This window comes from Babylonia areolata, chromosome 2 (genome assembly GCF_041734735.1).
Source record: "Babylonia areolata isolate BAREFJ2019XMU chromosome 2, ASM4173473v1, whole genome shotgun sequence".
NCBI classification, from domain to species: Eukaryota; Metazoa; Mollusca; class Gastropoda; order Neogastropoda; family Buccinidae; genus Babylonia; species Babylonia areolata.
The window spans coordinates 39,172,859-39,187,858 of NC_134877.1; the positions used below are offsets into that span (position 1 = coordinate 39,172,859).

The 15,000-nt window shown below is 50.1% G+C and overlaps 1 protein-coding gene across 5 annotated transcripts in view; it reads right to left on the reverse strand.

The window, feature by feature from the left end:
* LOC143301002 (coiled-coil domain-containing protein AGAP005037-like) overlaps positions 1–8,593 on the reverse strand; it is a 261,368-nt gene extending 252,775 nt beyond the window's left edge. For all 5 annotated transcript variants that reach the window (XM_076615027.1, XM_076615010.1, XM_076615001.1 and 2 more), the window contains exon 1: positions 8,404–8,593. In XM_076615027.1, coding sequence (XP_076471142.1) covers positions 8,404–8,578 — 175 coding nt within the window. In that variant the 5' untranslated portion in view covers positions 8,579–8,593. The remainder of the gene's footprint in view (positions 1–8,403) is intronic.
* Between the last annotated feature and the right edge of the window lie 6,407 nt (positions 8,594–15,000).

The window sequence follows — 15,000 nt, forward strand, 5'->3', positions numbered from 1 at the left end:
ATCATCCCCAGAACAGTACTAACCATCATCCCCAGAACAGCACTAACCATCATCCCCAGAACAGCACTAACCATCATCCCTTGAACAGCACTAACCATCATCCCCAGAACAGCATTAACCATCATCCCCAGAACAGCATTAACCATCATCCCCAGAACAGTACAAACCATCATCCCCAGAACAGTACAAACCATCATCCCCAGAACAGTACAAACCATCATCCCCTGAACAGTACTAACCATCTTCCCCAGAACAGCACTAACCATAATCCCCAGAACAGCACTAACCATCATCCCCTGAACAGTACTAACCATCATCCCCAGAACAGTACTAACCATCATCCCCAGAACAGCACTAACCATCATCCCCTTAACAGTACTAACAATCATCCCTAAAACAGCACTAACCATCATCCCCTAAAAACAGCACTAACCATCAACCCCTGAACACTAACCATCATCCCCAGAACAGCACTAACCATCATCCCCAGAACAGCACTAACCATCATCCCCTGAACACTAACCATCATCCCCAGAACAGCACTAACCATCATCCCCAGAACAGCACTAACCATCAACCCCTGAACAGCACTAACCATCATCCCCAGAACAACACTAACCATCATCCCCAGAACAGCACTAACCATCATCCCCTGAACACTAACCATCATCCCCAGAACAGCACTAACCGTCATCCCCAGAGCAGCACTAACCATCATCCCCAGAACAGCACTAACCATCAACCCCTGAACACTAACCATCATCCCCAGAACAGCACTAACCATCATCCCCAGAACAGCACTGCACGGGCCAAACGAGCTGACTGCTGAGCTGCCTGTTCACCCTCGCAGTTGGTGAACAACACCTCTGTTCATCTTCTGGGACCAAGTAGCAGGAGCGAGAGAATAAAGGGTAGGTAAATTATGGGACTGGGAGTGTGGGGGGGAGGGGGCGAGGGGGAAGGAAGTGGGGGGGGGGGGGGGCGGACAGCTGACCCCTATCCCTGTGGCGGCCAGAGGTCATCGAGCTCCTTCCTATCTATTCAGCTCAGTGCCAGGGGTACACACAAAGTAACTGACTGCTGTTGTTTGGTATACCAAAGAGGAGAACCTGTTACTGTAGAATGTCTTCATGGCTCGGACACAGAGGCACAGGACTGTGGCAAGATGTAAATGAATGGATACCTGGCGGATAGATTGTGGCCGATGAACTGCTGAGCGCTTAGGCATTGTAGTGGATGAATGAATGACCAGAGAGAATGAGAGACAGACACACAGAGAGAAACAGACAGACAGAGACAGACAGACATTGAGAGAGAGACAGACACAGAGAGAGAGAGATGGGGGGTGGGGGGGGGGGGGGGGGTGGCAGGGGGGCGGGGAAGAGAATGCAAATGCGAATGCGAAATGTTTAATTCATTTTAGGCCAAGGCCGCTTACTGAAGGGGGCAATCATAACACAGGTGCCTTTTATAAACGGAGAAAAAAACCCCAAGAAAAACAAAGCAAAACAAATGATAATGATTATAGATCAGAGAGAGAGAGAGAGAGAGAGAGAGAGAGAGAGAGAGAGAGTGTGTGTGTGTGTGTGTAAGTTCGTGAGTCAGTGAGTGAGAGAGGTAAGTTGTAGGTTAAAATTTCCAAGCCTAAAACAGACACCTGCAGTGTTTGTCACGACATTGGTACATCACTACATGTATCCGTGAAGTGGCTGAACACAGATTCTCCACTCCCACTCTTCCCCCAGGTGGAGCCAGTTGCATTGCTCGGACGGAAAAGCCTGGTATGGTCGTAACCCGCTACTAACTGTGTATCGTATGGAACTGACCAATGGCGTAGTTCGGTCAAAGTAGGCATTTAGTCACGTGTAACTGTCAAAAAGTTAGAACCAAGCAATGCAACTGGCACCACTGGAGCCCGCAGCACACTCAGCTGTGGGTGAGAACCTCCAGGTAGGTATCAGTCCGTGGTGGGAACAGGTCATGGGCCATTTGCACAGTTTGGGAAATCTCGCCAAGCTATGGGCCATTTGCACAGTTTGGGAAATTTCGCCAAGCTATAACCCCTCAACAAAACCACAGATCCACTCCGAATATCCCCCTAAAAAACGAGAATACATCTGGGTCAAATTCGAACATGACTGGTTTAGAAATGTAGGCGTGCAATATGAATGTCTCATCCACACAAACAGACGGGGAAGGAAACCTAAAAGCAAGGAAAGCGTTGATTCCTGCCACTAATCGTGCAGAAAAATGCTTTGAAAAGAGGCGATGATCCTTGATCCACGCCAGACAACCACCACCACCACCACCACCAACCCTCGACCTCCTCCCCCTCCCTCCCCAAGTCTCGCACGTCAGTCATGGGATGTTGACCCGTACGGTTCCCCTGCCTTGTATCAAAGGATACCGCCGTCTGTCTTTATGATATCTGCAACCGTCGCTGCAACGGCTGTCTGAATCAGAGACACATGCAACAAACATTTTGCTCCTGACAGTCTGCAGTTTCTGCTTCGAGACGGGACTGAAGAGATTATGAAGATCAAAGACAGCGTCCAAGTCCTGCACAAGAAAGCCAACAGCCACTTCCTATGAGACTTAAGAGATTATGAAGATCAAAGACAGCGTCCAAGTCCTGCACAAGAAAGCCAACAGCCACTTCCTATGAGGTGTCGAAGGCCGCACCACCTTGAAATTTCACTCCGTATTCCGTAATTAACCAACAGATCGATCAATCCCATGTCTGATTCAAAACCCAGGATACGTAGCAATGGGTAAACGTGCCAGATGTGAGACTGACGGGCCAACAAAAGAGAGGCATGTGAGGCGATCCAAGATCAAGCAAAGAAAGGACTGGTTTCCGGAACTGGATTTGACAAAAGACCACTCATCTCGTGATCCGTTGCCAGGCAAGCAATTGTCCCGCCTTCCCTTCCCATCCACCCCCACCCCCACCTGCCCACTCCCACCCACCCACCCATGCCCCAGTCTCATTGACCGGTGAAGTTCTATGCCTAAGATTAAAAAAACCCCTCTCTGCTGCGGTGACTGATTATTGGTACAGATATCCACGCAGAGTTATGAAATTTTTGCCACAACTATCTGTACTTCGAGAAGAGGACTTGAAGATTAAAAAGAGCATCCAGATCAGTCCAACCACTCCCTCAAAGCTGTTGACGGCTGCACTGACCACTTCCTTTATCAAACACTAGAGTCACCCCCGACCCAAGAAAACAGGAACTACCCAATGCGAAAAAGGTAAGCGCTCATGCATAAATGGTTTTATTTTCCAAACATACTGGCGGGCACACACACACACACACACACACACACACACACACACTCTCTCTCTCTCTCTCTCTCTCTCTCACTCACTCTCTCTCTCTCACAGACACAGACACACACAGACACACACACAGACACAGACACACAGACACACACACACACACACACACACACACACAAGCAAATTGATTTTCTGGCGACTGGATTCATCAAAAGGTCAAGCAACGTCAGCTTTATTGTCTCTCACGTCCACTCATACGTGAGTCACACAGCCAGGCAGACGGCAGGGTTATCCCCCCCCTAGTCTGACACGTCAGTCACGGGAAAACAATGCCACACACAGGGCTGCGGTTCCCCCGCCTCGGATCAAAAGACACCGCCGCCGCCGCCGTCGCTGTGATCTCCTGTGCTTTCTGCCGCAGCGGTAAGAGGCTGGTGCCAGTGCGGGTTTTGCCCCACGACTGGTACTGCCGTCTGCTGCAGATGCCAGTTCATCAGACTTGAAGGAGACTTGCAGATTGGCCGGAAGCGAGAAAGTGTATTGGTGTGTGTGTGTGTGTGGGGAGGGGGGGGGGAGTGAGGGGGGCACTGGGGGGGATGGAGGGGGGGGGGGTGAGAGAGAGAGAGAGAGTGTCTGTGTCTGTGTCTGTGTGTCTGTGTATTCATATGCATTTATATGAATTTATGCGTTTAAGCGTGCGTGCGTGACTCAAACAGAGACAGAAATGGAGACAGAATAGATTTCTACACCCCCCCACCGCACACAACGTGAACACAAAATCTTATCATCTGAACGCATCAAATTATGATGTCATTTCGAAAATTGATTTTCGTCTTAAAGCACAAAATGTCATTGCCACACCCCACAAAAAAAAAAAAAAGCTTTCTGAAACACCCTCACACCGTCCCTCAAATAATCAAAAGAAACACACACACACACACACACACACACACACACACAGAGGCACGCACAGCACACGCGCACGAGCACGCGCACATGCACTCACCGACAAAGCAAATCAAACACATAAACAAATAAAAGCCAACTGCGGTTTAGTTCAAAAGGAAATCTGGCCGTTGGTTTGGATTTGTCAGTGGAAGAGGAATTGAAAATGGCGAATCGAAGCGAATTTCTTCGAGACCCCTCCCACTGCCTGCCCGCCTGTCTGTCTGTCTGTCTGTCTGTCTGTCTGTGTCTGACTGTCTGTCTTTCTCTGTCCCTGTCTCTGTCTGTCTGTCTCTCTTTCTCTCTCTTCCTCTTTTTCACCTCTCTTTCTGAGTTAAACCATTTCACAGCCCCACACCAGCATGATTTTTTTTTTTCTCTCCATACCTCTTCCTTATCTGTTTTAAACAAACTTTAATTTTAAAAACAATAACAAAAAAATGGCCAAAGCAGCTTTACAACAGATATTTCTCTTCTCTCTCCTTCCCTCTGCCCGCTCCTCCACTCCAAACTGAACACCTTTCCCCCCTATTTCCCTATATCCCTGAACCCCCACACGCACCCCCACCCCTCTTTTTACCCGGCCGCTTTCTTTACAATTCCTCTTCCTGACCCACGTTCTCCCCCCCCCCCTCCCAGCAACCCCCCCCCCCCCTCTCTCTCTCTCTCCCCTCTCTCTTTCCATCTCTCTCTCTCTCTCTCTCTCTCTCTTCCATGGAATGAATCTGGTCCAGCTGTTGCATGTATCACACACACACGCACGTACACACATACACATATTCTAAGCACACACACACACACACACACATTATTTTTTACACACATATTATATGCACACACACACACACACACACACACACACACACACACACGACAGCAACAACCCACAACCCCCCGCACCCCCCCACCCCACACCCCGACACACACACGCACACACTCTCTCACAGATTGTCTTGTTTCATTATTCATCGCTGACGCCGCTTGGAGTATTGTGTTGGACGGGAGAGGACTGGACTCACTGCACAGGAATACATTGCATTGCGTGCTGCAGCGCGGCATTCTGCTGTGCTGTGCTGTGCTGTGCTGTGCTGTACTGTACTGTGCTGTGCTGTGCTGTGCTGTGCTGTGCTGTGCTGTGCTGTGCTGTACTGTGCTGTGCTGTGCTGTGCTGTGCTGTGCTGTGCTGTACTGTGCTGTGCTGTGCTGTGCTGTACTGTGCTGTGCTGTACTGTGCTGTGCTGTGCTGTACTGTGCTACGTTTTGTTGTACTGTACTGTGCTGTGCTGTGCTGTACTGTACTGTGCTACGTTGTGCTGTGCTGTACTGTGTTGTGCTGTGCTGTACTGTGCCACGTTTTGCTGTACTGTGCTGTACTGTGTTGTGCTGTGCTACGTTTTGCTGTGCTGTGCTGTACTGTACTGTGCTACGTTTTGCTGTACTGTACTGTGCTACGTTTTGCTGTGCTGTACTGTGTTGTGCTGTGCTGTACTGTGCTACGTTTTGCTGTGCTGTGCTGTACTGTACTGTGTTGTGCTGTGCTACGTGTTGCTGTGCTGTGCTGTGCTGTACTGTGTTGTGCTGTACTGTGCCACGTTTTACTGTACTGTGCTGCACTGTGTTGTGCTGTGCTACGTTTTGCTGTGCTGTACTGTGCCACGTTCTGCTGTACTGTACTGTGCTGTACTGTGCCACGTTCTGCTGTACTGTGCTGTGCTGTACTGTGCCACGTTTTGCTGTACTGTGCTGTGCTGTACTGTGCCACGTTTTGCTGTACTGTGCTGTACTGTACTGTGTTGTGCTGTGCTACGTGTTGCTGTGCTGTGCTGTGCTGTACTGTACTGTGTTGTGCTGTGCTACGTTTTGCTGTGCTGTGCTGTACTGTACTGTGTTGTGCTGTGCTACGTTTTGCTGTGCTGTACTGTACTGTGTTGTGCTGTGCTACGTGTTGCTGTACTGTGCTGTGCTGTACTGTGCCACGTTTTGCTGTGCTGTACTGTGCCTGTGCCACGTTCTGCTGTACTGTGCTGTGCTGTACTGTACTGTGCTGTACTGTGCCACGTTCTGCTGTACTGTGCTGTGCTGTACTGTGCCACGTTTTGCTGTACTGTGCTGTGCTGTACTGTGCCACGTTTTGCTGTACTGTGCTGTGCTGTACTGTGCCACTTTCTGCTGTACTGTGCTGTGCTGTACTGTGCCACGTTCTGCTGTACTGTGCTGTGCTGTACTGTGCCACGTTTTGCTGTGCTGTGCTGTACTGCCACGTTTTGCTGTACTGTGCTGCACTGTGTTGTGCTGTGCTACGTTTTGCTGTGCTGTACTGTGCCACGTTTTGCTGTGCTGTACTGTGTTGTGCTGTGCCACGTTTTGCTGTACTGTGCTGTACTGTGCCACGTTCTGCTGTACTGTGCTGTGCTGTACTGTGCCACGTTTTGCTGTGCTGTGCTGTACTGTGCCACGTTTTGCTGTGCTGTACTGTGTTGTGCTGTGCCACGTTTTGCTGTACTGTACTGTGCTGTACTGTGTTGTGCTGTGCCACGTTTTGCTGTACTGTACTGTGCTGTACTGTGTTGTGCTGTGCTACGTGTTGCTGTACTGTGCTGTACTGTGCCACGTTTTGCTGTATTGTGCTGTACTGTATTGTGCTGTGCTTTGTTTTGCTGTATTGTGCTGTTCTATTCTGTGCTGTACTGTGTTATGTTGTGCTGTGCTGTGCTGTGCTGTGCTATGTTGAGTTCTGCTGTGCTATGTTTTGCTGTGCTTACCTGTGCTATGCTGTGTTTTGTTTTGCTGCGCTGTACTGTCTTGTGCTGTGCTTTGTTTTGCTGTATTGTGCTGTTCTCTGCCTGTACTGTGTTGTATTTTGCTGTGCTGTGCTGTGCTGTGTTTTACCGTTTCATGTTCTACTGTACTGTGCTGTGTTCTGCTGTGCTAAACTCTGACTATTTGGTAGACAGACAGACAGGCAGAGACTGAGAAAGACTGTGTCGCACCGTGAAAGGACGCAAACTGCATCGCCAGAGACAGTGGAAGACTCAAGATGGAGTGGTTCAGGAGAGAGAAGCAGAAAGACAAAAGCACAAAGTGCCAGACCGTCGGGATAGACTGACGGACAGACAGACAGCCTCACATATACACAGACAAGAGTAGAGAGACGGACGAACCAGAACAGAACGAAGACCAAGACGTTAAAAGACTCAACAGGAATCCACGAGAAAAACTTAAAACCATAATTATAAAAAAAAAATTTTTTACATGTTACTTTAAATACATGCATCGCATTATATACCCTATTATTTTCTAATCTTCCCCCTTTTTTTCTGCTTTTTTCTTTTCCATAGCAAAAGTCAACAGAAATGTCTCACATGGCCAAAAAGCCGCAAGACGTTAATCACCATTTCATACGAAAAAAACACAATATCGGACAGTTTAGCTTCCAAGATGAAAGCGTCAAATACAGACAGACAATGGGACAGACAGGCAGGCAGACAGACAGACAGGTAGACAGGTAGACAGACAGGCAGATATGCAGACGCAGAGACACACGGACAGACTTACTGACCACTCTACTGAGGACCTCAACCAGAATGAAGGTGGAAGAAGACCACCAGTAATCCAGCGAAGCACAAAACGGAAGAGCAGGGAAAGAGACAGACACACTGACTGACAAGAGACAGAGAGGCAGACAGACAGACAGACAGACAGACAGAGAGGCAGACTGACGAACACACATACAGGGAGACAGACGGACACACCATAGGAACGACCAGTATGGAACTGTAAGGGGTCGACAGACAGACAGACAGACTGACTGACAGACAGACAGATAGAATGATCAGGAGGAAAACACCAAAGAAAGGCGGGTTATTAAACTGACAGGATGTAGAAACAGGGACAGGCAGGTAAGATCAAATTACACACGCACGGCAGACTCATCAGACACTGCCACAAGAAGACACAGATACACATACAGACACAGACATGACGGGCAGACACACACACACACACACGCACGCACGCACGCACGCACGCACACACACGCACACATACACACACACACGCACGCACGCACACACACACACACACACACACCGGAAGGAGAAAAGAAAAGCAAGCAAACAAGACAAGGAAGCAAAGCAGTTCCAGACCAACTGACAGAACACAAGCAGGCCCCTCACCTTTCTTCTTGGAGAACAGCTTGTTCCGCGATCCACTGGCACCACCACCGTCCGCCGCTTTGGCCTTCACCTTCCTCCTGTCCTTCACCTTGCTCCCGCTGTTGCCGCCGGACACCTCCAAACTCATGGGGGGACTGCGGTTCTTCGACACCGGTAGTCGTGACGACTGGGACATGACGGCACAGTGCCCGGTGTCCGCCGAAGGAAGTGCACTCCGGGTAAAAACTGGTACCCTGGATGAATAATGGCAGAGTACTGGTTGGTCTCTGCGTCACGTCACTGTTGTGATACGAACGCTGGTAGTTGGTGGAGTGATACACATGTGGACTTCAGAACTGGACCTGAACTGGACCTTGCTCTTCCCAACAAGGTGAAACGATAGCGCGCAAAAATTTGTTCGTCAAAGATTTCACCAATCAGCAAAAAATTAATGCTGTCAAAAACAAAACAAAACAAAAAATTTAGACGTTTTAGCACCGATTATTTATTTATTTATTTATTTTAACCAAAAAAAGAATTTCACACTGCACGGAATTAAACACTTCAATCTCCGGCAGACAGGTTATTCGTAGGAAACTGCTTGATCGACGAGAACACTCAACATTCTAAGCAGAACCACTTGGTTTGTCCACAAGATTTCTTGCTGCATAGAAAAGAAAATCAAAATCACAATCACTCCGAGATTCGATGATAAACTCTGTAGACTGTCGGAGCTGAATGACTCACAAGGTATTTGAACTGAGGACAAACTGACCTCTCTCACAAATGCATTGGACAGGATTTGACGACAAGAAATTCGTAACACTGAGAAAAATTCGTTGAGGCAGAAGAGTGTTTGTCCAAAGGCAAAACCACTTGAGATTCAACGAAACACATGCTGATGCCCGCTACAATCGCTGAAAAGTCTGCAGGTACTGAATTGTTCCACAGGAAATCCACGGCACAAATTAGTATAGTAAAAAAAAAAATCCTCACTCAAAATGCCGGTTAGACATTCAGTGTCCCCGAAGGAAGTCGACATAATATATAATATTATATATGTATATTTTTGTTTTTAAGTGCACCACAAAAATAAAATCACATTCATAAAAAAAAACAACCTTACATTATTTCCACGATTTAGAAGAAAAAAAAAGTATTAAAAAAAAAAATGTACGAGCACACTGTGAAGATCACTGACAAGACCTCCGACGTTCAAACACTCGGACACGACCGAAACATTTCAGCACAAAATGTGAAACTTTTCTTTTTGTTGTTGTCACGGTTGTTCTCTGCATGACAATGGATTAAAGAAGACGACGAAGACACAGAAGAAGAAGAAAAAAACCAAAAACAAAAACACACGCACCAAATCAGGTTTGAAGACACAAATCCAGAAGTCGACACAACACACTCTGACGGAGTCGAACACTGACAGAGCACTTTCAGTCCGATGTCCCAGGTTTCGCGTCATGAAAATAAAGCCTGACTGTCGGTGTTGGGGGCACGCGCCAAATTGTTTTCAGGTGTGGGGGTGAGGGGGGCAGAGAGGGCACTGACAGAGGGCACAGAGAGGGGAGTGGGGGGTTCGGGGGAGGGGGAGGGGGAGGGGACTATCAGGTGTCAGTCCCACCTGTCGGTGGGGTGATGGTGGACGCTGTGACCGTTGTCAGGACCCGTGGAGGAGGAGGGGGAAGGAGCGGGCGGGCTGCTCTCATGCTGTCCGTCTGCCTGTCGGTCTGTCTGTCTGTCTGTCGTGGGATGATGATGGTTCGTGGCTGATCCGGGCTTGACTGCAACACAGTTGATGGGCCGTGCGTGTGTGTGTGTATGGAGTGTGCAGTACGATATTCTATTGTTTTGTGCTGTGCTGTGGTGTTCTGTGGTGTGGTGTGGTGTTCTGTGGTGTGGTGTGGTGTGGTGTTCTGTGGTGTGGTGTGGTGTGGTGTTCTGTGGTGTGGTGCGGTGTTCTGTGGTGTGGTGTGGTGTGGTGTTCTGTGCTGTGGTGTGGTGTGGTGTTCTGTGCTGTGGTGTGGTGTTCTGTGCTGTGGTGTGGTGTTCTGTGGCGTGCTGTGGTGTGGTGTTCTGTGCTGTGGTGTGGTGTTCTGTGGCGTGCTGTGGTGTGGTGTTCTGTGGCGTGCTGTGGTGTGGTGTTCTGTGGCGTGCTGTGGTGTGGTGTGGTGTTCTGTGCTGTGGTGTGGTGTGGTGTTCTGTGGTGTGGTGTGGTGTGGTGTTCTGTGCTGTGGTGTGGTGTTCTGTGCTGTGGTGTGGTGTGGTGTTCTGTGCTGTGGTGTGGTGTTCTGTGCTGTGGTGTGGTGTTCTGTGGCGTGCTGTGGTGTGGTGTTCTGTGGCGTGCTGTGGTGTTCTGTGCTGTGGTGTGGTGTTCTGTGGCGTGCTGTGGTGTGGTGTTCTGTGGCGTGCTGTGGTGTGGTGTTCTGTGCTGTGGTGTGGTGTTCTGTGGCGTGCTGTGGTGTTCTGTGGCGTGGTGTGGTGTTCTGTGGCGTGCTGTGGCGTGGTGTTCTGTGCTGTGGCGTGGTGTTCTGTGGTGTGGTGTGGTGTGGTGTTCTGTGGTGTGGTGTGGTGTTCTGTGGCGTGCTGTGGTGTGGTGTTCTGTGGTGTGGTGTGGTGTTCTGTGGCGTGCTGTGGCGTGGTGTTCTGTGCTGTGGTGTGGTGTTCTGTGGCGTGCTGTGGTGTGGTGTTATGTGGCGTGCTGTGGTGTGGTGTTCTGTGGTGTGGTGTGGTGTTCTGTGGCGTGGTGTGGTGTGGTGTTCTGTGGCGTGCTGTGGTGTGGTGTTCTGTGCTGTGGTGTGGTGTTCTGTGCTGTGGTGTGGTGTTCTGTGCTGTGGTGTGGTGTTCTGTGGCGTGCTGTGGTGTGGTGTTCTGTGCTGTGGTGTGGTGTTCTGTGCTGTGGTGTGGTGTTCTGTGGCGTGCTGTGGTGTTCTGTGCTGTGGTGTGGTGTGGTGTTCTGTGGTGTGGTGTGGTGTTCTGTGCTGTGGTGTGGTGTTCTGTGCTGTGGTGTGGTGTGGTGTTCTGTGGCGTGCTGTGGTGTGGTGTTCTGTGGCGTGCTGTGGTGTGGTGTTCTGTGCTGTGGTGTGGTGTTCTGTTCTGTGGTGTGGTGTTCTGTGGCGTGCTGTGGTGTTCTGTGGCGTGCTGTGGTGTGGTGTTCTGTGCTGTGGTGTGGTGTTCTGTGCTGTGGTGTGGTGTTCTGTGGCGTGCTGTGGTGTGGTGTTCTGTGGCGTGCTGTGGTGTGGTGTTCTGTGCTGTGGTGTGGTGTGGTGTTCTGTGGCGTGCTGTGGTGTGGTGTTCTGTGCTGTGGTGTGGTGTGGTGTTCTGTGGCGTGCTGTGGTGTGGTGTTCTGTGCTGTGGTGTGGTGTGGTGTTCTGTGGCGTGGTGTGGTGTGGTGTTCTGTGCTGTGGTGTGGTGTTCTGTGCTGTGGTGTGGTGTTCTGTGCTGTGGTGTGGTGTTCTGTGGCGTGCTGTGGTGTGGTGTTCTGTGCTGTGGTGTGGTGTTCTGTGCTGTGGTGTGGTGTTCTGTGGCGTGCTGTGGTGTTCTGTGCTGTGGTGTGGTGTGGTGTTCTGTGGTGTGGTGTGGTGTTCTGTGCTGTGGTGTGGTGTTCTGTGCTGTGGTGTGGTGTGGTGTTCTGTGGCGTGCTGTGGTGTGGTGTTCTGTGGCGTGCTGTGGTGTGGTGTTCTGTGCTGTGGTGTGGTGTTCTGTTCTGTGGTGTGGTGTTCTGTGGCGTGCTGTGGTGTTCTGTGGCGTGCTGTGGTGTGGTGTTCTGTGCTGTGGTGTGGTGTTCTGTGCTGTGGTGTGGTGTTCTGTGGCGTGCTGTGGTGTGGTGTTCTGTGGCGTGCTGTGGTGTGGTGTTCTGTGCTGTGGTGTGGTGTGGTGTTCTGTGGCGTGCTGTGGTGTGGTGTTCTGTGCTGTGGTGTGGTGTGGTGTTCTGTGGCGTGCTGTGGTGTGGTGTTCTGTGCTGTGGTGTGGTGTGGTGTTCTGTGGCGTGGTGTGGTGTGGTGTTCTGTGCTGTGGTGTGGTGTTCTGTGCTGTGGTGTGGTGTTCTGTGCTGTGGTGTGGTGTTCTGTGGCGTGCTGTGGTGTGGTGTTCTGTGGTGTGGTGTTCTGTGGCGTGCTGTGGTGTGGTGTTCTGTGGCGTGCTGTGGTGTGGTGTTCTGTGGCGTGCTGTGGTGTGGTGTTCTGTGCTGTGGTGTGGTGTTCTGTGGCGTGCTGTGGTGTGGTGTTCTGTGGCGTGCTGTGGTGTGGTGTTCTGTGGCGTGCTGTGGTGTGGTGTTCTGTGCTGTGGTGTGGTGTTCTGTGGCGTGCTGTGGTGTGGTGTTCTGTGGCGTGCTGTGGTGTTCTGTGGTGTGGTGTGGTGTTCTGTGCTGTGGTGTGGTGTTCTGACCTGTGGTGTTCTGTGCTGTGGTGTGGTGTTCTTTGCTGTGGTGTTCTGTGCTGTGCTGTAGTGTTCTGTGCTGTTGTGTACTGTTCTGTGCTGTACTGTTCTGTGCTGTGCTGTTTCGTGCTGTGCTGTGCTGTGCTGTGTTGTACTGTTCTGTGCTGTGTTGTACTGTTCTGTGCTGTGCTGTGTTGCACTGTTCTGTGCTGTGACGTACTTTTCTGTGCTGTGCTGTAATGTTCTGTGCTGTGCTGTGCCGTGATGTACTGTTCTGTGCTCTTCTGTGCTGTGTTGTACTGTTCTGTGCTGTACTGTTCTGTGTTGTACTCTTCTGTGCTGTGTTGTACTGTTCTGTGCTGTACTGTTCTGTGTTGTACTGTTCTGTGTTGTACTCTTCTGTGCTGTGTTGTACTGTTCTGTGCTGTGATGTACTGTTCTGTGCTGTGCTTTGCTGTTCCGTGCTGTGTTGTTCTGTTCTGTGCTGTGTTGTCCTGTGCTGTGCTGTACCGTTCTGTGATGTGTTGTTCTGTGCTGTGCTGTACTGTTCTGTGATGTGTTGTTCTGTGCTGTGCTGTACCGTTCTGTGATGTGTTGTTCTGTGCTGTGCTGTACCGTTCTGTGATGTGTTGTTCTGTTCTGTGCTGTGTTGTCCTGTGCTGTGCTGTACCGTTCTGTGATGTGTTGTTCTGTTCTGTGCTGTGTTGTCCTGTGCTGTGCTGTACCGTTCTGTGATGTGTTGTTCTGTTCTGTGCTGTGTTGTTCTGTGCTGTGCTGTACCGTTCTGTGATGTGTTGTTCTGTGCTGTGCTGTACTGTTCTGTGATGTGTTGTTCTGTGCTGTGCTGTACTGTTCTGTGATGTGTTGTTCTGTGCTGTGCTGTACCGTTCTGTGATGTGTTGTTCTGTGCTGTGCTGTACCGTTCTGTGATGTGTTGTTCTGTTCTGTGCTGTGTTGTTCTGTGCTGTGCTGTACCGTTCTGTGATGTGTTGTTCTGTGCTGTGCTGTACTGTTCTGTGATGTGTTGTTCTGTGCTGTGCTGTACCGTTCTGTGCTGTGTTGTTCTGTTCTGTGCTGTGTTGTCCTGTGCTGTGCTGTACCGTTCTGTGCTGTGCTGTACTGTTCTGTGATGTGTTGTTCTGTGCTGTGCTGTACCGTTCTGTGCTGTGTTGTGCTGTGCTGTGCTGTGTTGTACTGTTCTGTGCAGTGCTGTTCTGTTCTGTGCTGTGCTGTTCTGTGCTGTGCTGTTCTGTGCTGTGGTGTTCTGTTCTGTGCTGTGCTGTTCTATTCTGTTCTGTGCTGTGCTGTTCTGTTCTGTGCTGTGCTGTTCTGTTCTGTGCTGTGCTGTTCTGTGCTATGGTGTTCTGTTCTGTGCTGTGCTGTTCTGTGCTGTGCTGTTCTGTTCTGTTCTGTGCTGTTCTGTTCTGTGCTGTGCTGTTCTGTGCTGTGGTGTTCTGTGCTGTGCTGTGCTGTGCTGTGCTGTGCTGTTCTGTTCTGTGCTGTGCTGTTCTGTTCTGTGCTGTGCTGTTCTGTTCTGTGCTGTGCTGTTCTGTGCTGTGCAGTGCTGTTATGTTCTGTGCTGTGCTGTTCTGTGCTGTTCTGTTCTGTGCTGTGCTGTTCTGTACTGTGGTGTTCTGTGCTGTGCTGTGGTGTTCTGTGCTGTGCTGTTCTGTGCTGTGCTGTGCTGTGCTGTGCTGTGCTGTGCTGTTCTGTGCTGTGCTGTGCTGTTCTGTTCTGTGCTGTTCTGTTCTGTGCTGTGCTGTTCTGTGCTATGGTGTTCTGTGCTGTACTGTTCTGTGCTGTGGTGTTCTGTGTTGTACTCTTCTGTGCTGTACTGTTCTGTTCTGTGCTGTGCTGTACTGTTCTGTGCTGTACTGTTCTGTTCTGTGCTGTGCTGTTCTGTGCTGTACTGTTCTGTGCTGTACTGTGCTGTACTGTTCTGTGCTGTACTGTTCTGTGCTGTACTGTTCTGTGCTGTGGTGTTCTGTGTTGTACTCTTCTGTGCTGTGCTGTTCTGTTCTGTGCTGTACTGTTCTGTGCTGTGCTGTTCTGTGCTGTACTGTACTGTTCTGTGCTGTACTGTTCTGTGCTGTGCTGTGGTGTTCTGTGCTGTGGTGTTCTGTGCTGTGCTGTTCTGTGCTGTGCTGTGTTGTACTGTTCTGTGCTGTGCTGTTCTGTTCTGTGCTGTGCTGTTCTGTGCTGTGCTGTGCTGTGGTGTTCTGTGCTGTGCTG